The 22921-nt window shown below is 40.7% G+C and overlaps 1 protein-coding gene across 1 annotated transcript in view; it reads right to left on the bottom strand.

Annotated features, from left to right (window-relative positions):
• The window catches only part of trmt1l (tRNA methyltransferase 1-like), an 83630-nt gene that overhangs the window by 10216 nt on the left and 50493 nt on the right, over nt 1–22921 (bottom strand). Inside the window, exons 11-14 of the mRNA XM_072274008.1 lie at nt 16743–16933; nt 15225–15303; nt 6930–7096; nt 3542–3625 (exon numbers count right to left, since the gene is read on the bottom strand). Coding sequence (XP_072130109.1) covers nt 3542–3625; nt 6930–7096; nt 15225–15303; nt 16743–16933 — 521 coding nt within the window. The remainder of the gene's footprint in view (nt 1–3541; nt 3626–6929; nt 7097–15224; nt 15304–16742; nt 16934–22921) is intronic.

The following is a 22921-nucleotide window of genomic DNA, read 5'->3' as shown; positions in this document are numbered from 1 at the left end:
GTAAGACAGAAGAGCTGATTGTGGACTTCAGGAAGTGCAAGATGAAGGAACACATACCAATCCTCATAGAGGGATCAGAAGTGGAGAGAGTGAGCAGTTTCAAGTACCTGGGTATCAAGATCTCTGAGGATCTAACCTGGTCCCAACATATTGCTGTAGTTATAAAGAAGGCAAGACAGCGGCTATACATTATTAGGAGTTTGAAGAGATTTGGCATGTCAACAAATACACTCAAAAACTTCTATAGTTGTACCATGGAGAGCATTCTGACAGGCTGTATGGAGGGGCTACTGCACAGGACCGAAGGAAGCTGCAGTAGGTTGTAAATCTAGTCAGCTCCATCTTGGGCACTGGTCTACAGAGTACCCAGGACATCTTCAGGGAGCAGTGTCTCAGAAAGGCAGTGTCCATTATTAAGGTCCTCCAGTGCCCAGGGGTGTGCCCTTTTCTCACTGTTACCATCATGTAGGAGATACAGAAGCCTGAAGGCATATGCTCAGTGATTCAGGAACAGCTTCCTCCCCTCTGCCATCTGATTTCTAAATGGACGTCGAATCTTTGGACACTACCTCACTTTTTAAAAAAATATACAGTATTTCTGTTTTTGCACTTTTTAAAAATCTATTCAATATACGTAATTGATTTACTTGTTTATTTATTATTATTTTTTATTTTTTTTTTCTCTCTGCTAGATTATGCTTTGCATTGAACTGCTGCTGCTAAGTTAACAGATTTCACGTCACATGCCAGTGATAATAAACCTGATTCTGAGGAAATGGAAGGATATGGACATTGTGTAGATAAACGGGATTAGGTTATCGGGTATTTAATTACGAGCTTAATTAGTTTGGCACACTATATTGTTCTATGTTTGATATCTTACATTTTATAATGACAGCCTTTCCAACCTCACAATTATAAATTGAAATAAAATTAATAAGTCACTATCTTGAATCTTATATATATTTTGCAGGACTTGCCTTTTTGTTGGCTACATGGAAATGTCCAAGTTCCAAGCCTACAGTAATAACACTTCCCAACTCTTTCTCTGCTACACTGATGACGGCATTGGTGCTATTTCATGCACCTATGCTGAGCTCGTCAATTTCATCAACTTCCACTTTGCCCTCAAATTTACTTGGTCCATCTCTAACACCTCTCTCCACTTTCCTGATTTCTTTGTATCCATCTCTGGAGAAAAATTAACCACCAATATTTTTACAAACCCACTGAGTCCCACAGTTACCCTGACTATACCTTATCCTACCCGGTCACTTGTAAAAATGGCATTCCCTTCTCAGTTTCTTCACTGCCTCTGTTTTCATGATGACTCTTTCCATTCCATATCATCTGAGATGTTGTCTTCAGAATCAGAATCATGTGTAGTGAAATTTAACTTTATTCAGACAACAGGGTTTCCCTTCGACCAGTGTTGATGCTGCCCTCAACCATACCTTCTCCATTTCCTGCATGTCTGACCTCACCCCAGACACCCCCTCCCCAACTTTACAAGGATAAGGCTCCCCCCTTCCTCATCTACATCTCTTCAGGAGCCTTTGCAACCAACACATTATTCTCTGTGACATGCCATTCCCAATGGGATCCCACTACCAAGCACAATTCCCTACCCCACTCTCCACGGGGATTTCTCTCTCCATGACTATTAGAAGAGGAGGCCCTACAGACAGAGAATGCTTTGGTTATCATCTTTCAAAATTCTATAAATCCTGGAATGGTTCCTTCATATTGGATGGTCACTGACTTCTGTGAAAGGAAAAAATGAGTGAATGTAAGGGAAAAGAATGTGATATTCCAGGGACATAGGAAATAATAATACTGAACAAAGACGACACAAACGATGACAGAGAAGTCACTTTGAGGATATATCCAGTGAAATAGGTGAGGGAAAAGTCAGTGGATGTGGAGAGTTTGACTTTTCAGAAGACTTGTCCAGAGGAAGCTGGTGAACACAGATGGAAACTGAAACATTTTATATTTTGCAGGTCAATGGGACCAGGCAGATTAATAGCTTGGGATGGATCAGATGGGTTGATGGACCTGTACCTGTGCAGTAATGCTCTAGGACGATGGCTCTGTAACCGCTTTGTCCACCCATCCTGCCCCTGCCTACTTCATCATCTGTCCATACTGATGGACACCTGCCTTTCCTGACACTTATCCCTGCAACCCAGCTAAGTGCTACACCTTCCCAGTCGCCACACATTTCAATTCCACTTCCCATGTCTGCCTATGGCCTTCTCTAGTGTTACAATGAGGCCAGACGCAGGTTGGAGGAGCAACTCCTCATATTCTGTCTTGGTTGTTTCCAGTGTGACACATGAACATCATGAATTTTTCTAAATTCCAGTAATCATTCCCCTCTGTTCCTCTCCTGCCCTCCACTGTTTTCTCTTATTCTTGTGGTTCTCTTACCCTTTCTCTTTGCCTCCCCTACCCTCATGACCTGCCCATCATCTCCCACTGGTTCCCCACCTCTCCTCCTTTATTTCATGGTCCACTGAGCTCTTCTATCGATCCCTTCTTCTTATTCAGTCTTTTGTCTCTTTAACCTACCACTTCCTAGATTCTCACATAATTTCCTTTCACCCCCCCACACGCCTGTCTTCCCCTTCTCACCTACCACCCCCTTGCTTGTGCTCCTGCCCTCCCCTACCTTTTTATTCTGACTTCTGCTCCCTGCCTTTCCTGTCCTGTTGAAGAGTTTCAGCCCAAAATGTTAACTGTTTATTTCTCTCCATAGCTGCTGTCTGACCTGCTGAGTTCCTCCAGCTTTTTGTGTGTGTTACTCATGATTGCCAGCAACTGCAGAATCTCTTGCAACTTCTAACCTGTTGTTATAAGACTACTGATCGGTCCTTTAGTATGATAAGATGGACTCTTCACCTCACAATCTACCACGTTAAGGCCTTTGACTTTACTGCCCACCTGCACTGTACTTTCCCTTTAACTGTAACAATTTATTCCATATTCTGAATTTGTTGCAATGAACTCATCTGTATAGACAAGACTGTCCACTAAACTTCAGTACACGTGACGATAATAAATTTACTTAGGTATAACGAACGACGGGGCAATGACTAATCTTAGCTTATCCATTCAAGAAAAGGAAGCCACACCACTCCAATTAGGTGGTCCAGTGCTTTCCCCACACCACTGGTCATATGGTGTAGAAATGCTAATATCCTTCTTGACATCAGTCAAAATTATAATCTCTCAGTATCCCTGTCTATTTTATTCTAAATGATGTTTGCTGTTTCATACAGCATAGTATTGTAACCATAATCCATGAGAGCTAAGGAGTCTCAGTATGTTTTATAAAACGTTGTAGCTCAGTTCTCTGATACTAGAGATCAATCTCAATTTTTGTGTTTAGACTGAATCCAGGATTTCTGTACCTCTTTTTATCAAGATAACCCAAATTTCATAATATTCAGAGCATGAAATAAATGGAGAAGCAGGTGATGTATGCCGTTAGCATTATCTAGTCATGGAAATCTTACTCGATAAAATGAATATTTACCTTGTCCAGAAAATGACGTTGAGCTTGTCTCCTCAGCTCCAGATTTATGAGAGGTCAAGGTTTTAATAACAACTCCACTTTCCTCTGTGGGCAAAAAACACAATGGGAGTCAACAACTTGTTTTAAAACCTTTTTTGTCACATATTTCTCCTATATTAATAGGCTTACCACCTTGGTGCCCACTGGGGGTTGCATAGTGTGACATCCCCTAACTGATCAAATCTGCTGCACTAACCAAACAGCTTAAACTGATTAGGCACATATGATTTCTAGTCATTGTTAGATAAGTGGCAGCCAATTTGCACGCACCAATTTCCACAAACAGTAATGTGATGATGACCAGATAAACAATTACTTTGCATTGTATTATGGATAAATAACTGGTATACTGGGGATAACGGCCCTGTTTTAGAATGATGGATTTTCTTATACCCCCTTTCCATTAAACACCAAGGGTCCTTGATGTGAAAAGTAAGATATCCGAGAGCCCGGCATTCTGTCTGTACACAGCTGGCACTTTGATACAGACTTCTATGCTCACCTTTTGAGCAGGGCTTTTACCTCAGGAGCAGGAATTCTACCAACTGAACCATGACCAAAAAAGTGTCGTAAAGAGTGGAGCACCAAACAGAACTCTCGCACTGTACAATGCCATTGCCAGATCTCATACAACTAGTAAGTTCATAGCATTATGACACTGAAAAAAAGTCCTTCCTCATTGTTGGGTGTATGCTGGCGATCTTCAATTGCCATGATAAAAATGGACAGCCTATTTGACCATATTAATTTTATTGGCACTAATAAAATCTCCATACCTGCCTTACAGAGCAAATGATTAACTTTAGGAAGAAAGTTAAAATTTGACACAATGGATTTCAGAGGACCTATGTCTCTTGCACACAGGTCACTGAAAGTCAACATGCAGGTTCAGCAAACAATTTGGAAACCAAGCTATATGTTGCTCTTTACTACATGAGGATTCAAGTAGCATTATACCAGCGCCTTGTTCCAGTTATATAAACTTGTGGAAAGTGGTGTACGGGTCCATTCAAAGAGAAATATGCTTGTGATAAAAGGACTGCAGACTGATTCCTGGAAATGGCAGGTTTGTTGAGCAAGAACAGATTAAGCAGACTAGCAACAATAGATACCTTGAGTTTAGAGGAATGAGTGGCAACCTCATTGAAACACTAAAAAAAACATGAGGCACAGAGTTGATATTTTCCAGGGCTGGCATGTCTAGAACTGAAATAAGGCCTCAAGATTCTGGACTGATGAGCATAAATATCTTGAGGAGATATTGAATCTTTGAAATTCTCTATTTCACAGGGCTGTGGAAGCTCACGCTGAATATATTTGGAATAGAAATTGATTGTTCTTTAGATAAAGGAAATCGGGGCTATGGGGGGTCAGTTGACTAGATGGCACGGGGGTAATAGATCAGTCATGATATTACTGAATAACAGAACGAGCCAGACGTCTCTCCTATTTCTTGTGCTCTTGTATAAACTAAAATGGCTATGGAATAATGGTCAATTCAGCATTCAGCCTGGCTGTACACTGAGGAAGACATCAAAGAAAAAAATATACTCTATGCCTGAATTGGCACCATTATAATATCCTTTATTTCTTTGAGGGTCAACATAACCCTAAACAAGAAATAATTTTTGAAGATGATTTCAAAATGTAAAGGCAAACTCGGACTGAGTCTTCTATTAGAGACCCCCTTCTCCAGCCCTGTATCACTTTCACCAATCAGCTTCCCAGCTCCCTACTTCATCCCTCCCCCTCCCAGTTTCACCTATCACCTTGTGTTTTTCTCTCCCCTTCCCACAACTTTTAAATCTACATATCTTTTTCTCTTAGCCCTGCCGAAGGGTCTCAGGCTGAAACGTTGACTGCATTTCTGCCCCCATAGATGTTGCCTGGCCCGCTGAGTTCCTCCAGCATTTTGTGTGTGTTGCAACATCTCTGGAGTTAGCAGAGGGATATGCTGCTTATTTCTGGATGTTCTAATTGTATGATGGGATCTTTTATAACCACATTAAACATGGAGGCAAGACCTGTGTTTGATGTTTCTTTTGAAAGCCAGTATCTGCAACAATGAAGCTGTCTCATTGTACTGTTGAAGTGTCTCTTTTAGACCACGCCCAAAAACCTGCAGTTGGTTTGAACCTGGAAGATGTTGTTAAAAGAACCACCTTGCCGCGGTAGAACTGCGATAGAACAGGTGTTGCTCTGGCAATAGCTGAGCTAAAACAAGGCTAGACGTTTCCCATAAAAAAAGGAGGAATGGATTATATCGATACAAAATCCAAAAATATATGTGACATTGAATAAAATTAAACTGGAAGAAAAAATATACCATCAAATGCATCAAGAAAATGAAAGAAATGTATAATTTCTCATTTAAATTCTATCGCAAATTCTATGCTGATATTGGGATTGGTAAAATGAAACTTTTAGGGTATCATGTAGTGCAAGATATTAAATAAGGCTGTCACTGACCTTTGTGCTATTTATACACAATGGGAAGGCCAATATAGAAGTAATTCTGAACTCAAAGACAATTTTGGAAAACAGAACGATTTATTCATGATACTAGTGTTCAAACAATGGTGATTCTTTTAAAAATTCATTCGCTAAATATTGTGATGTTTAGTCTTTAAATCACTGTGACTCATTGGTTGGTTTGGTTCTTAGCTCATCAATCAAATTTAGGATATATTGTTTTTTCAGCGTTCATTGTCTTTCTTTGCTAGCAGTGGTATAGATAACTAATCCACTCAATTGGGCTGATAGATTATCGCACTCACACTGAATGATTCATGTTTTCAAACAATCATTGCAATATCAGTACACTCTGCACTTTGCCAGCCTAGATTCTCTAGATTCAAAACGGAAAGGAGATCGATGAGAAATACAGTTTTAGCAAAGTAAATTCTGCTCGTCCCTGCAATATTTGTTCTTTCCTGGTGAAGAGCTGGAGTTTGGTCCAAAAGCCCCTTCCAATTTCTGCTATGAATAAAATTGACAATTTCTCATTGACTAAGCTTAGAAAAGCCACTGTTGCCTTGCTTCATGGTAGCCATGGTACACAACCCAATCTTGCTTTACCCCCAAAAAAACAAGAACTTGTAATTTTTGTTTGAAGTGCATTAATGCCAGATGTGGTTTTGTAAATAATGCCTTGGCTAACATTATCTAACATATCAGAAATCAGCCTTCAAGCCTGTGCAGTTTACTAATGCACTCTTTTATGAACTAAGCCTCACTTTAATAACTTTATCTGGCAGTGATGGCAACTTTTTCTAGCAGGAGCCTGTAAATTGCTTTATAAATCCACTTTCAAAATCATTACTAAAATTGCAGCAGTGAGCAAACCGACCTTGACTGCTGTGACTCATTGGCCCAAATATTGAATGATGCTTCAGTGTCGTGCATTCAGATTCACAGATAAGGTTCTTTAGTAGAGGCTGAATGTCTTCTATTCCATGTTGGACAGCTTCGAACAGCATTCTCCGCAAGAAGCCCGTGTTAAACAATGACCCTGACCTTAAAGTTGAATAGAAGTCAAGAAACTGAAGTTACATTAGTGAGTACGATTTCTTTTGCTTTGAAGACAATAACAGTACATGATTTAGGTCGAGTAGACTAACTTAAACAATAAGATGTATTAAATTTGTACAGACATTAGGATCAAGCAACTCAGCAGATAAATACTGAAAGAAATTGTAATAGAGAAGTAATGGAACAGTATGTCTTTGAGTTTAGTTAGCCACAACTGAGTTAAAGAATATAGACCTCACTGGACAGCAATACATGATTTTGAAAATTGCATAAAAGTTCTATTGTTGTTCGTCATCTATCAACACATCTCTAACTTATATGTTTGTATGGTGTAGAAACAATAGTTTAAAATAAGTCCTGTGTTTCTCTCTTCAGGTCTTCATAAGCCATGTAGAAATAGAAGGTGAAAGGAGAGTTTCAAATTGACACAATGCAAAGTGAGAGATAATACTGCCCATAAATAGGTGAACGCTCAGCTGTAACTTGGCAGCGCTGCAACAAAAGACCACAATGAGTTGAAAATAAGTGTTTTAACAGTACAGTGTGATTATTTCTGATTGGAAGAAGACAATTTATTACTTTTACTTGTAAGATAAATATGTATACATACTTTGCCAACCAATAAACTAAACAATATCACCTAACAACAGACACCATAATACTCTTCTCCAGCTGGCTTGATAAGCATTTCCAATATTTTTATTTCAATTTTCCACCAGCTGCAGGGCCACTGACAATGACTGGTAGCAATCCAACCCATCTCGTGATCAAAATAATTAACCCAGGACCCAAAAAAATTGTCTGACTTCAATCTGCACTTAGATATTAAATTTATTTTCCACCAATGCCAATAAAGATCGAAATACTGAAGACCCAGCATCTTCATTGCAACAATTGCTTTTCATAAGCTACCCTGTGCTGTTGGTTACAAAAGAAACATGCACATATACCATGTTTAGATCCTCTTTTCAGAAAAAAGGACATGCCAGCACCCAATCATACCATAGAAAAGAGTGTATGTGAATAACACATGATTAATTATTCACTGTTGATCCAGAGTGCAGCTTTAAATTTTAAGCACTTAGTAAACCCATAATATTTTTGCACATTGAAAAAAATCTTATGCTTAGCAATGCTACCAACCAGAATACGAAACATAAATTGCCTTTATTTTAAATGCCAAATATTGGCAACCAAGAGGCAAAGAATCACGAGGTTTTGATATAATCCTATAGTAGCTGTGGAACTGTATTTTACTTGTAGTAATAAAAGGGCATTTTGACTGTACCCAAATGGAACCTGCAGTGTATCAGAGTGCTTTGCTAATAGCATACGTGCAACGTTATGCAATGAACCAGGGTACAAATTGCAGAAAGATAAGTGCATTTGGTTACTGGAAGGATGCTACATACACTGATTAAGCAGATGAACAGAATGCACTCTGTCCTAGAACTGAGCCAACACTTGTGTATAAAGGAGTGACTATGCTGTCTGCTTTTTCAAAGATATCACTGGCTCTTGTGTGGTGCTAGTCTTCCCTTGCAGCAAGTAAAAAGAACACACTTATGATTGATCCACTTGAGTTAATTGTTGTTTTTACAAGAGGTAGTGAAAGGGTGCTTGACAGAACTCAGAGGTCCCACTGAGATCACATGTTTAGGAGTGGGAGCAGACCAAGAGGGATTCTGGTGACTGAATGCTCCTGGGGAGACTCCGTAGAGGAATGAACATGAAAATGTTTGCTTTCTGCTCTGTGTGGCAAATACCGGGTTCTGCCCTACTCCTGTTCTATACTCCGCGATCTGTGGTACTGTCTATTGAGTGGATCAGTTTCTCTCACCGCGATTCCAATATTTTCAGCAAGGCATCCAGAAACATACGGGTATCAATGATTAGATTTGACCAGTAAGGGTGTCAGGAACACCCCCGGCATCAGTGATGCACGAAATCTGTACGATAAGAGTGGAAGGAACACTCAAAATCTGGCAGTAAGGACACATTGATAAAAAGAGTAAGAGTGGGATCTGTGGAATTTGAGCTTATAAATTTAATCCCGACAGCACACTGTAGTGAATAAAAGAGAAACTACAGTAAGTACGGTGAGGAAGAGAGATTAGAAATTGGTAATAACATAAAAGCCAAAGAGAGGGCATATAATACAGCAAAAATTAGTGGGCAGTTAGAGGATTAGAAAACTTCAAAAAAACCAACAGAAGAGTGTCATGAACAAAGCAGATGAGTTTAGAGCATGGATCAGTACTTGGAGCTATGATGTTGTGGCCATTACAGAGACTTAGATGGCTCAGGGGCAGGAATGGTTACTGAAGAGTGCCAGGCTTTAGATGTTTCAGAAAGGACAGGGAGGGAGGCAAAAGAGGTGGTGGCGTGGCACTGCTGATCAGAGATAGTGTCACGGCTGCAGAAAAGGAGGGAGTCATGGAGGGATTGTCTACTGAGTCTCTGTGGGTGGAAGTTAGGAACAGGAAGGGGTCAATAACTCTACTGGGTGTTTTTTTATAGACCACAAATATAGTAACAGGGACATCGAGGAGCAGATAGGGAGAAAGATTCTGGAAAAGTATAATAACAGGGTTGTCGTGGTGGGAGATTTTAATTTCCCAAATATTGATTGGCATCTCCCTAGAGCAAGGGGCTTAGATGGGGTGGAGTTTGTTAGGTGTGTTCAGGAAGGTTTCCTGACACAATATGCAGATAAACTTACAAGAGGAGAGGCTGTACTTGATCCGTATTGGGAAATGAACCTGGTCAGGAGTCCGGTCTCTCAGTGGGAGAGAATTTTGGAAATAGTGATCACAATTCTCTCTCCTTTACCATAGCACTGGAGAGGGATAGGAACAGACAAGTTAGCAGGAAGGAGCTTAAGAATGAAATTAGGAAAGCCAGAAGGGGCCATGAGAAGGCCTTGGCAAACAGGATTAAGAAAGACCCCAAGGCATTCTACAAGTAAGACGTGAGAGAATAGGACCAATCAACCATCACAGTGGAAAAGTGTGTATGGAACCGGAGGAGATAGCAGACGTACTTAATGAATACTTTGCCTCAGTATTCACTACGGAAAAGGATCTTGGCGATTGTAGGGATGACTTACAGTGAACTAAAAAGGTTGAGCATATAGATATTAAGAAAGAGGATGTGCTGGAGCTTTTGGAGAGCATCAAGTTGGGTAAGTCACCGGGACTGGATAAGATGTAACCCAGGCTATGGTGGGAGGCAATGAACTTTGCATCATCAATGGAGACGGGAGAGGTTCTGGAGGATTGAAGGGTTGCATATGTTGCTCCCTTATTCAGGAAAGGGAGTAGAGGGAGCCCAGGAAATTATAGACCAGTGAGTCTTACTTCAGTGGTTGGTAAGTTGATGGAAAAGATCTTGAGAGGCAGGATTTATAAACATTTGGAGAGGCATAATATGATTAGGAATAGTCAGCATGGCTTTATCAAAGGCAGGTTGTGCCTTATGAGCCTGATTGAAATTTTTTGAGGATGTGACTAAACACATTGATGAAGATAGAACAGTATATGGATTTCAGCAAGGCATCTGATAAGGTACCCAATGCAAGACTTATTGAGAGAGTAAGGAGGCATGGGATCCAAGGGGACCTTGCTTTGTGGATCCAGAATTGGCTTGCCCACAGAAGGCAAAGAGTGACTGTAGATGGGTCATATTCTGCATGGAGGTCAGTGACCAGTGGTGTGCCTCAGGGATCTGTTCTGGGACCCCTTTTCTTTGTGCTTTTTATAAAAGACCTGGATGAGGAAGTAGAAGGATGGGTTAGTAAATTTGCTGATGGCACAAAGGTTGGGGATGTTGTGGATAGTGTGAAGGGCTCTCAGAGGTTACAACGGGACATTTATAGGATGCAAAACTGGGCTGGGAAGTGGCAGATGGAGTTCAACCCAGATAAGTGTGAGGTGGTTCATTTTGGTAGGTCAAATATGATGGCAGAATATAGTATTAATAGTAAGACTCTTGGCAGTGTGGAGGATCAGAGAGATCTTGGGGTCTGAGTCCATAGGACACTCAAAGCTGCTGCGCAAGTTGACTGTGTGGTTAAGAAGGCATACAGTGCATTGGCCTTCATCAATCGTGGGATTGAGTTTAAGAGCCGAGAGGTAATGTTGCAGCTATACAGGACCCTGGTCAGACCCCACTTGGAGTACTGTGCTCAGTTCTGGTCACCTCACTAAAAGAAGGATGTGGAAACTATAGAAAGGGTGCAGAGGAGATTCATAAGGATGTTGCCTGGATTGGGGAGCATGCCTTCTGAGAATAGGTTGAGTGAAATCGGCCTTTTCTCCTTGCAGCGATGGAGGATGAGAGGTGACCTGATAGAGGTGTATAAAATGATGAGAGGCAGTGATCATGTGGATAGTCAGACGCTTTCTCCCAGGGCTGAAATGGCTAGTATTAGAGGGCACAGTTTAAGGTGCTTGGAAGTAGGTACAGTGGAGATGTCAGGGTTAAGTTGTTTTTTTTTAACCCAGAGAGTGGTGAGTGCGTGGAATGAGCTGAGATCGGCGACGGTGGTGGAGGTGGATACGAAAGGATATGGGACAGTGAGATTGTCCCAGGAATTGATTAATATGGCATTGGCTTGTGGAATGAAACCACATATGCCTTTGATCAACAAGCATTAACCAAGTTGTTGGCAGAACTGATGGCTGTTTGTACAGTAGCATTACAAAACAGAATGGATTTGAATTGTATTCTATCAGAAAAAGGGGGCACTTGTGTTGCTGTACTTACATACTTGACGAATCAGAAAATATAACTCATTTGGCAAATCACATCCCGGAAGCTACCAAAGAGATGAGGAATGTAGAGGATCAGTATCACAACTATTACACTCCAGGAGGTGGCTGGTGGCCATTCGGGGTGCTAGGAGAATGGTGGGCAACTATTCTGTATTCATAAAAAAATGGCTGTTATTCTTTTTATGATTCTTGTGTGAAATAACAGGATGAAAGGGAGGACATTAACGAAAGGAATGGATACTTGTTGAAGTGGACAGATGAAAAGGGAATTTTGGGGTTAGGCTTTGAAAGTGCATCATTGCTTTATGTACTTATACAGTATATGCATATTTCAATTACTGTATTTACTGAAATGCAGTATTATCATGAAATGATAAAAAGGAGGGAATGTGAAAATATACTTGTACTAACAAAACAGGATTTTTGTCTGTAACAAAATGGAACCTGAATTAATGACAAACTGCAGAAAGACAAGCGGATTCAGTTACAGGAAGAATGCCACGAACACTGATTAAGCAGATAAACAGAATGCACCCTGTCTTTGAACAGACCCTTGTATATAAAGGAGTGACTCTGCTGTCTGTTTTCTCGAAGCTATCACTGGCTCTTGTGTAGTGCTAGTCTTCCCTTGCTGCAAGTAAAATAAATGGGCTTATGATTGATCAAACAATTGTTGTTTGTTATAAAATGTAGTAAAAAGGTGCTCGATATGACACTGAGGTGGAGTTTCAGTTTTTCCAACTCAAATGGAAAATTTCCTCTGCTTGCCATTTGTAGTTAAACCTGAACATGTGTACAAGGAGCACTCGTCTGTGGTACACATAACAAACCTTCTGCTTTTGTGTACAATATCTCCTATGAATAGAGCCGCCTTCAGATGCACATGACTAAAAAGCACGTTAAGGTCAAATGGATATATCAGTGCTTTCACTGGACTGGTTTCCTCTCAGTAAAATATTAATCAGACAAATTAAAACTTACAAGGGTACAAAGTAAGGCAAAGCCAAGTACAAAATCTGTCACAGCTGTACAAATTTTATTTGTACACAAGTTCTATAATGAACTTAAAAAATGTAAATACAAAATGTCAAAAAAGTAGATATTATACAAATAAACACTAGTAGGTTATAAATTGAAACAAAAATATTCAAGGCCAACATAATACTTCAATGCTGCAGTAGTCAATTTGAGGCATTGCAAGCCAAATACAGAAGAGTAATTTTTGAAATCCTGCTTGAGAATTATGAAAAGGAGAAAGCTAATTGAAATCTTCACCTGTTGGCTATATTTTTCAAAAGAAGTGTCAGATGCAAGAAACCGTATTCTGGTCCATTCATTATGCCATAGTAAGGGTGAGGAAGTGGTTTAGAGTATCTTGCTGAAGTAAATTAGAATGTTGCTTCATAACAAACCTTATCCAATTCACTAATTTCTTTTATGTTTCCTAAATGTTCCCAGTGAATGGAAGATTAAATCTTTCAAGCTCTTTAGTATTAATTATCCATAATAATCCCTTGGAAATATTGCAAAGTTGTAGAATGCTTCCTGGTTTAATGCCGGAATTTTGGTGTATAATGCTGATTTATCAAGTCATGAGAATGCTTTGGAAGAATATTTCCACGACACAGCAAGAAAAGTGAGGTGGCGAAATCTCAAAAGAATCTCTATGCATTTGGCCTACTTGATGGCGCCATGAGATCAGGAGGCTCCAACAGAGATAGACTGGGAAGAATTTGGATTATGAAGATTAACTTCTTGAAAGGAGTGAAGGAAAAAAGATGACAACTAAGCTCAATGATATGAAGCAGAGGTCCGTCAAACATTGTCAGGTTTCTGCTTCTACATACTAATATCCAGCAGTGGCACCTTTGGGTTTCTTTGGCTCTTGGACAATGTAAAGCAAGGCTGAAGTGGTATCGAGGGAGCGCTGCAATACCATTGTTTGAATAAGGTATTAAACTGAGGCCCCTTCTGCGCTCTCAATTAGGTATAATAACCTTATAGCACAACTTCTTTTAATAACAGTGTGATGAGCAGGAGAATTATTTTGGCTTCCTGATCAATATTACAAAAGCAACATTCTGATCATTATCATATTGAGGTTTGTGCAATCTGGATGCATTTTCCTTTGCTATTTTCCTATGGTAACGCAATGCCAACTCTTCAAATACGTCACTAACTGTAAAACATTAGGATGTCCCTTTATATAATTTCACACTTGAAAAAGATATTGTGTAGAACTATTATGCAAGCCTACAGCATCTATATTATTTATGATTATAGACTCAGATTTTTATGTCCTTAAAACCCAGGGAAACATTCAATTCCTTTTTGTTGATTTGTCTTGTTTAGATTTTGTCAAGGAGGTTTCGAATGTTACCGAATGCTCTAATAAACTTCTACTGATGTACTGTTGAAAGTATACTGACTCATTGCATTATAGTCTATTTCGACAATCTTAATGCTCAGGAAAGCGAAAAGCTGCAGACTAGTGGAGATAAGGGCACATTGTACCCCACCATCAAAAGTACCTACATGAGGCACTGCCTACTGAAGGTAACATCCATTTTCAAAGATCTCCACCAACCAGGCAATGCCATCTTCTCACAGCTACCATTGACCAAGAGGTACAGAAGCCAGAGTTCCCCACAACATCAGGTTCAAGAACAGCTACTTCTCTTCAAACACTTGGCTTTTGAACCAATCTGCACAACCCTAATCACTACCTCAGTATAGCAACACTATGACCACTCTGTACTATAATGGACCTTAGTTTGTTCTAATTGTGTCTTTCTTGCAAAAACAAATATTGAATGTGTGCTTTTCTTGTGAAAGTTAAGTGCCTATGATACTGCTGCAAGTAAATTTTTCATACCATCTGAGGATATACGTACTTGTGCTTTTGACAATAAACTAAAACACAACATTGAAAGTCTAATACAGGCCTCTGCAACGAAGAGCTTGATCACCTTTGAAGTATGTGGTTTTGTCATCTCCTAAACCCACCCACATGTGGCACAGACAGGTGCTGAACCTGTGTTTTTGCAGAACATATTAGGAACTTGTGCATTAGGAGTGGGCACAATTTCAAATCAGCAGGTGTTGACTGAAAAATATTGCTGGCAACCCTTTCATTTATTAGGACACTTGATACAACAGCCACAAGAAAACCAAGTGTTAGACTGTAGAACAATTCAATAACATTGGCCAAACTCCTTGCTTGAGGAAAAAGAAAACTATGCCTAAAACTAGGAATGCTGGACATTCAGGACTCAACATGAGGTCAAACAATAACTTAGAATTTTATTCCAAATCCTTAACTTTTAGCAGCAACCTACCACAATGGTCCAAGCTCTACAGCAGTTTTTCCTGGCATACTTCCATGACAATCACATGGCAGCTGACGGTATGCACTTTCTGAAATAACAACAGAAAACCTGTTTGAAAATAGACTGATTGTTTGTCACTAAACATAAAGCATTGTTGCACATCAGTTTTCAAGGCTATGACAGTGTTTGTATTGTATGGTGCTGACTCCAAACTTAAAACCATAAGACCATATTCAGTAAATGTTTCAATATATTAGAATTCACATGAAGAGAAATACTTAACATATCTGGTTCTTATATTCCATGTTAGCTGCAAAATAAAATACATAAATCTCTGGTGCTTAGAAGAATGAGGAAACTGTAATACCACTTGTATTACTTGAAATTTTGCTCGATGGGAAATCATTAACTTTAACAACTAGGGTATTTCAAATATACTTACCAGTTGGTCAAAATCTACAACAGATTCAGCAAGTATGTGACACAAAACTTTCTGCCATTTAAGGTGGCTAACAATGGCATATGAAAGAGGAGCCAGATATCAAATATTACAGGGGTATTACTATAACAGCGGTCCCCAACCACTGGGCCGCGGACTGGTACCGGCCCGCGAAGCATGTGCTACCGGGCTGAGAGGAAACAATATCAGTCAGCTGCATCTTTCCTCATTCCTGTCACGCACTGTTGAACTTGAACGTAGGGTTACCATCTGTCCTGTATTGCCGGGACATCCCGTATATTGGGCTAAATTGGTTTGTCCCATACGGGACCGCCCTTGTCCCGTATTTCCCCCGCTAAGGTACAGCGTTCCTATGAAACCTTTCGTGCCAAAATGGCATAAAGCGCAGAAGCAATTACCATTAATTTATATGGGAAAAATTTTTGAGCGTTCCCAGACCCAAAAAAGAACCTACCAAATCATACCAAATAACACATAAAACCTAAAATAACACTAACATATAGTTAAAGCAGGAATAATATGATAAATACACAGCCTGTATAAAGTAGAAAAAATGTATGTGCATTGTAGTCGGGAAAATTAAGTCAAAACCGATTTGTGGAAAAAAAAATCAGCATGTACGCGCATGTGCACACAGGTGCCCGCGCAAGGCTTCATGGTCATGGTAGTCTTTCTCGGAGCAAACACTATCCCGTATTTGACTGCTACTTCTGTCCCTTATTTGGGAGTGAGAAAGTTGGCAATCCTAACTGTAAAAGACATGCTGAGGTGAGTTTAACTCTACTTGAACACCCCCCCCCACCCCTCCCACCCCGGTTGGCTGGTCCGCAAGAATATTGACCATATTAAACCAGTCCACGGTGCAAAACAGGTTGAGGACCCCTGTACTATAATATAGTATAAAATGCTAAAGTACAGGGAGCTTAAAAAGCATTGGGAGTAGACAAGCAATCAACAGCAGATTGACAAACACTGCAGCAGTTCACTGATCCCCCTTTTCAGGTGAAGGGAAACAGCTAAATATATTTAACCACTGGTTGCATAGACCGTTGTTGAGTGGGGTTTACCTTCTAGCATATGGCACTTCTTGTAGAAGACCCGCTCTTCACACCACTGACAATGGATCAGGCGTCGGATTTTCTTCAGGCTTTCATCCGCCTGGGAAGGACCTCGAAGCACCCGTACCACCACCAGAACAAAGTGTTCCAGAGCTACAGCGAATAGAACCTCAATCCCCTTATTGCAGCGTGCTGCAGCCCTGCAGGGAAATATCAGAAAACACAAGGTAACACAGTTGAACAATGAGGGGAATAAAAGCAACTTTCAGATGCTGTTCCATTTAACTAAGGACAAGGAGAAAGGTACTACTACCTCAATTATAAGAATCATAATTGGATCTAAGATTTATCCATGTAACTGATTTCCAGAATAAAGTTCACTAAAGATGCATGGTGCAATGACAACCTCACACTGACAAGACTGCACTGTTGCATGCAACAGCACAGCAAAGGCAGTGTATCAGAAGACACCACCAAGCCAAAAGGGACACCAGACCCCATTTTCTTAGATCAGTTAGAGAAAATGCATCAAAAGTTTGAGAAATGTCTTGCACTTACAATGTGAAGGTACTATATTGAAAAATACCGCTATAACTCTAAGACTGACAAATTTAGTGAAGTAAAGCCAAATTCCATTTGTTTTATTCCTCATGTTTCCAAACACAATTTTAATATAAAAGATGAAAAACGATAATAATAAACACAAGAAATTCTGCAGATACTGGAAATCCAAAGCAACAGACAAATTGCTGGAGGAACTCAGCAGGTTAGGCAACATATATGGGAACGAATAAACAGTCGATGTTTCGGGCCAAGACCTTCCAAAAGCCCTGATATGTTAACGACTTATTCCCTTCTATAGATGCTGCCTGACTTACTGAGTTCCTCTAACATTCTGTGTGTGTTGAAATGATAGAGAATTCTCTGAAATCTAATTTATTCTTCCGTTGAAATTTGGATCAAAAAAGAGACATAAAATCATATACAATTTCATCGAAGGCTTTGCAGTGTATGATTGGAAGTTCCTTTTTGATTCTAATATTCATCAGTCAATATTAATCAGAGCTTCTCAAGAATCATCAACAAATTCAAGGCATTCAGGACCTTTTCCCAATAAACTTGAAATTTAACAGGCCATCTATTGATAAGTTACCACAGAAAAATGGGTAACTTATTCTGGTCATGGCAGAGAGTCATACAGCATACAGTGCAGAAACAGGCCCTCTGGCCCATATAGTCCTTGCTGAACTTGTCCCATCAGCCTCCACATCCCTCCTACCTATGTGCTGATCCAATTGAACCTGTGTCCACCACATCCATATGGCAGCTTATTCCATATACTGGATAAAACTTGGACTAAATTTATGTAACCAAAATTTGATTAACATGCCCTGAGATTCACCAGATCAATACATGTGTTTTATTAAAATGTGCCTTACTTAAGGGATCAAGCTAAAAGTTGACAACATTTATAATAGTCTTTTTTTAATTATGAAATCAAACACTGGAAACCCTCAGATGAGGGTCCTTTCAAGTTAAAGATCCTTCACCAAAACCACAAAGTCTATATTAGTTTTACTCCAATGAGATGATAGCCAAAGTTGTATCGGAAATCCAACTTTAACTGAGCTTGACCCAGTAAATACAGACTTTCAAATGTAAAACGATTTACTGCCATAATAAGCACTGGAATAACAATAAAAATTAGAAGTTAAAGATTAAGAGAAATTAAAAAGAGATTCCGGGACCTACAGCTACAATAATTTTTAATGAGATTTTATGGTATTTGGAGTGCAATAATTTAGCTACTGTTGGTGGTTGGGGGTGTTGGGAGTGAAGGAGGATGAGAGGTGACTTGATAGAGGTGTGTGAGGTGATGAGAGGCATTCATCATGTGGACAGCTGGCACCTTTCTCCCAGAGCTGAAATGGCTAATACAAGAGGCCATAATTTTTCAGGCGATGGGTGGGAAGTATGGGGGGAGGATGTCTCAGGTATGTTTCTTTACACAGAGTAGTGGATTTGTGGTATGCGCTGCCAGGGGTGGTGATAGAGGCAGATATTTAAGAGACTCTTAAGCACACGGATGAAAGAAAAATGGAGGGCCATGCAGAAAGGAAGCGCTAGATTGATCTTGGAGTAACTTGAAAGTTTGGCACAACATCATGGGCTGAAGGACCTGTACTGTTCTATATGTCTAACTGGAAGGGATTGAGGTAGAGAGAAAAAGACAATTGGAATGCCTGAGCAGGGTGATAATTGGAGGTTGAGGCCAGTGGTCTGTGACCTGGCGCTCAGTGAATTGGTTGGTTGGTTGGTTGGCACCTGTCTTTCTCAAAGGACAATGAGAGATGATGATCATCATCACAAGCCTGGACAAATGGTCTCGAGATCCCAAGATGCCCAGTTGTCAAGGTCCTCTTCTCGGCTTCACCAGTGTAGTCCAAAGGAAAGCTTATGAAGCAATACGTTTGGCACCAGCCTGGCTGCCGGCAGAATGTTCAATGACATCCAGCCACCTCAGGGGCTCCGCTCCGGATCTGTTGTCTGGGTTTACTCCCGTAGTCTTCATCTCCCCCGAGGCTGCCCACAAGGCAGTGCAGCTATTTACCCATAGCTGGGGATCTGTTTCAAGAGCACCAGGGCATGTCCACACAATGGTGTGCCTGTACTACGTGTGCAGGGGCCAGACCTCCTCCCCGTCCTCTGTAATTCAGCCTGAGTCCGAAAGGAGTTCAGTTTCCATATGTCGCCAGCGAGGAGGCACTACATGAGGCTTGCAGTTGGAGAAGCTGTGTACTGGCAGAAAGAGACTTACACATTCTGCTCTCCTTTTCACAAGACTGCTAGCCAGTGGTGGAAGCAGAAAGTGAGAGTGACAAGCACTACCTACTATGCTACCATACTAGACGCATCACAACAAACATTTTCTGTGAATTACATTTCAGGAATAAGCTCACCATAGTTCTGGAGGGATGAAAGGACAATGGCAAATAATGAATTTAACTGCCTAGGAGGCTGTACTGCAAAGACAAGGTTGTCTCAGAATAACAAAATCAAAGTCCTTCTGCAATGTTAAAAAAAAAAATTCTACATGCAATAGCATTATCATGTGTACTCCAACCACAGAATTCCATTCAGGAGCGTAAGGAATTGCCCAGCTGATTATCCAGAGTGAAGTAAATGCCCTGGAAATGATTGTTACTGCACTTCACTCAACATAAAAATCAATTTTCAGTTGTACATTGCTGAAAAATTAAAGTTCCAGGTATACCAGACAATTTCCTTTTTTTAAATATTGAACATGGACTTTGAATATGTTGTTTCATTAATGGAGCCCAACGTCAGTCTAGTTAGTTACTGCCTAGTACCCTGTTGGTGTTTAGGGCAGCAATGAAGGTCCTCCATCTCGGTCTGTCCTTGGCCATCTTCTCTATGGTGCCCCAGGTGTGGCTCAGCATCTTCACTTCTGCCTCTACGGTATGGTGCTAAATTGTCTTTGGTCTTCTGCATTTCCTCTGTCCTTCAGAGTCCTAATGAAGTGCTGCCTTGATGATGGAGTTAGCTTCTCTTTTCATCATGTACCCAATCCATCTCCAGCATTTCCACTTGATGATTGTGGCCATGTACTCTTGGTGACACTGAAGGAGTAAGGTGTGGTTGGAGAACTTTCTTGGCCAGAAAATACAAAGGATCTTCTGGAGGCTCATGGTGTGAAATGACGAGAGCTTGGAAAGGTCGCCCTCTGTCATGCACTAGCATTCTGACCCGTACAAGTGTGTGGACAGAACACAGCTCTGGTACAACTTCACCTTGGTGTGGACACCGCACTTGGTTGATCCTCATATGTTGCTCTGAAGATGCTTCCAGCTTTGTTGAGCCTGCACTGGATGTCGGTCATGGTGCCACCATCCTGCCAAGTGATGCTGCCCGGGTCAGTGTGTTGACGTAATATGCCTTGATGTGAGAGGAGACTCTACAGTGAGGGTCCTGGTCTCCGTCTTTCTCTGGCTGACTCTGAGTCTAACCTGTCCACCAAAGGCACACAGGTGCTGGTATGTATGTGATAGTAATGAGAGGTCATCTGCAAAACCGAGCTCTTCTAAAGTAGAGAATAGAGCCCACATAATGTGTCTCTGGTTATCTATCATTGTTTGCCTCATAAGCCAGTCAATCACCAGGTTAAATAATATCACCAACATCACACAGCCTTGCCTGACTCCTGTCTTGACTTCAAAGCTCAAGTTGCGGTCCTCATCTATGCAGGTGAAGTAACCATAAGCTGGACAATTTTGGAAGAGATCCCATATGATCTGAGAATTTGTGGATGCTATCAAAAGCATTTTCAAAGTCCACGAAATTCACATACAGTTGTCTCTGCCACTGTTCTATGATGTTACGCAGCGTGAAGATCTGGTCGACACAGCCTCTGTTTCTCCTGAAGCCAGCTTGCTCTTTCCTCAAGCACACATTGACAGCATCTATAATCCATTGAAAATGACTTTGACAAGCATTTTGCTGGGCACTGACAAAAGTGTGATGCTAAACAGTGGTTGCAGAATGTCTGCAGCAACTTCTGGTTCAGCTAATGTTAATCTAATGTGTACTTATTATAAGAAGTTGTTCTGATGACGTGTGGACCAATCTCCCTTTTCACAATTTGACTCTCATTCTGAGTAACTTCAGTATGGTCGACTTTGACAGATGGTATTATGGTTGTAAACATAATGCTTAATCTTTTCAGTCACACACAAGGATAACATTTTTAATCCTGGGTTCAGTAGCAAATAGCATTTTTGTGTTTAGTTGCATATGCCTTAGGTTAATGATGTTCATGTTATGTATTTGCTTTGCACAAATTAATCACAATTCAGACGGTTTATTTTATACATTCATGAGGAAAGGAAGTTGGCATGTGAAAAGAAGGGAACACAAAAGATTTTTCATACAGTACAAATGTCGCTTAAAATATTAAGCAGCAGTTTCCAAGTACAACTGACTGCGGGAACAGGAAGCATTCTGCTCAGAGATTTGGAAAGGAAAATCACCAGGAGAATTTGTTTTGGATATTTGTTTGGGTGAGGAGGTAGCATATGGGTGGTGAGCTGGCAAGTGGGGTTAGGTGTACAGATATTATGCCAGTTGGATATATCGTGGGGTTGGCGTATGAGTAATCAGTAATGGAGGAAATGGAAGGATACATCTGCCTAGAGGAAATGGACACTTTGGCGCATCCATCAGTGGCCCAGGCAGAATAAAGTCTTTGTAGTAATGCAGAAGTAGACTACATCCTTTTAGGGTTTCACGTTCTCATAGGCTAGGCACATCAGGAAAATTTTTTGCAAGCAACCACAAACAGTGGATTGTTTCAGGTGCCTAATGGCCTTCATGCTGTCAATTACACACACAAAAGATCCACAGATAAGTTTGGTCGTTAGCCTTCCACGCTGAACTTAAAGTGACCCTCCAATCTCACAAATTTTGACTCAGTACTTAAACAGCTGGAAGGAAAGCCACATGTCCAATTTTACCTGTGGCACAAACTTGTGAGCACTGCAGATGGCAGCACTAAATTACAGAGATATTGTGTGAATAAGCAAAACTGTGATAAATGAATATCTGTAACAGAAAATTCAGGTTCATCAAATGTACATCCAAACACACAGTGAAATGTGTCGTCTGAGTTAACAACCAACATACCAAAGGGTGTGCAGGGGGCACACATTCCAGTGCCAACATAGCATGCCCACAATGTTCAAAACAACAATACAACAATCAACATGGAACAACAGAAGCAGCAGTACCAACAATAGAACAAGACAAGCCCCTTTCACATCCTCACCAGCAGAGGTCACCTCCAGACCCTGGACCCAGACTCTCAAACTCACAGGCATCGGGCCTCCAACCTCCAGTCTCTGGTCTGAACACAAAGACTTGATCTTCAAGCCTCTACCTTTGGACTAACCAAATTCGGTCTTTGACCCTTTGGACTCTCTACCTCCAGACTCACCAAGCACTAAACTTTGACTGCAGGACTTCAACGATCTCTGGGTATCGACCTAAGGAGTCGCCAATCATGGGTTTGACCTCCAGTCCTCAAATGACCTGACCTCCCGGACCTCTGACCTTCGACCACGTTGCACTTTAGGGTTGACTTCAGGAATAGTATGGCCCTCTGATCCCAGTGG

The sequence above is a fragment of the Mobula birostris genome, chromosome 12 (assembly GCF_030028105.1).
Source record: "Mobula birostris isolate sMobBir1 chromosome 12, sMobBir1.hap1, whole genome shotgun sequence".
NCBI classification, from domain to species: domain Eukaryota; kingdom Metazoa; phylum Chordata; class Chondrichthyes; order Myliobatiformes; family Myliobatidae; genus Mobula; species Mobula birostris.
Note: the sequence above shows the minus strand (reverse complement) of the source record. Positions and strands in the feature narration are given on the sequence as shown.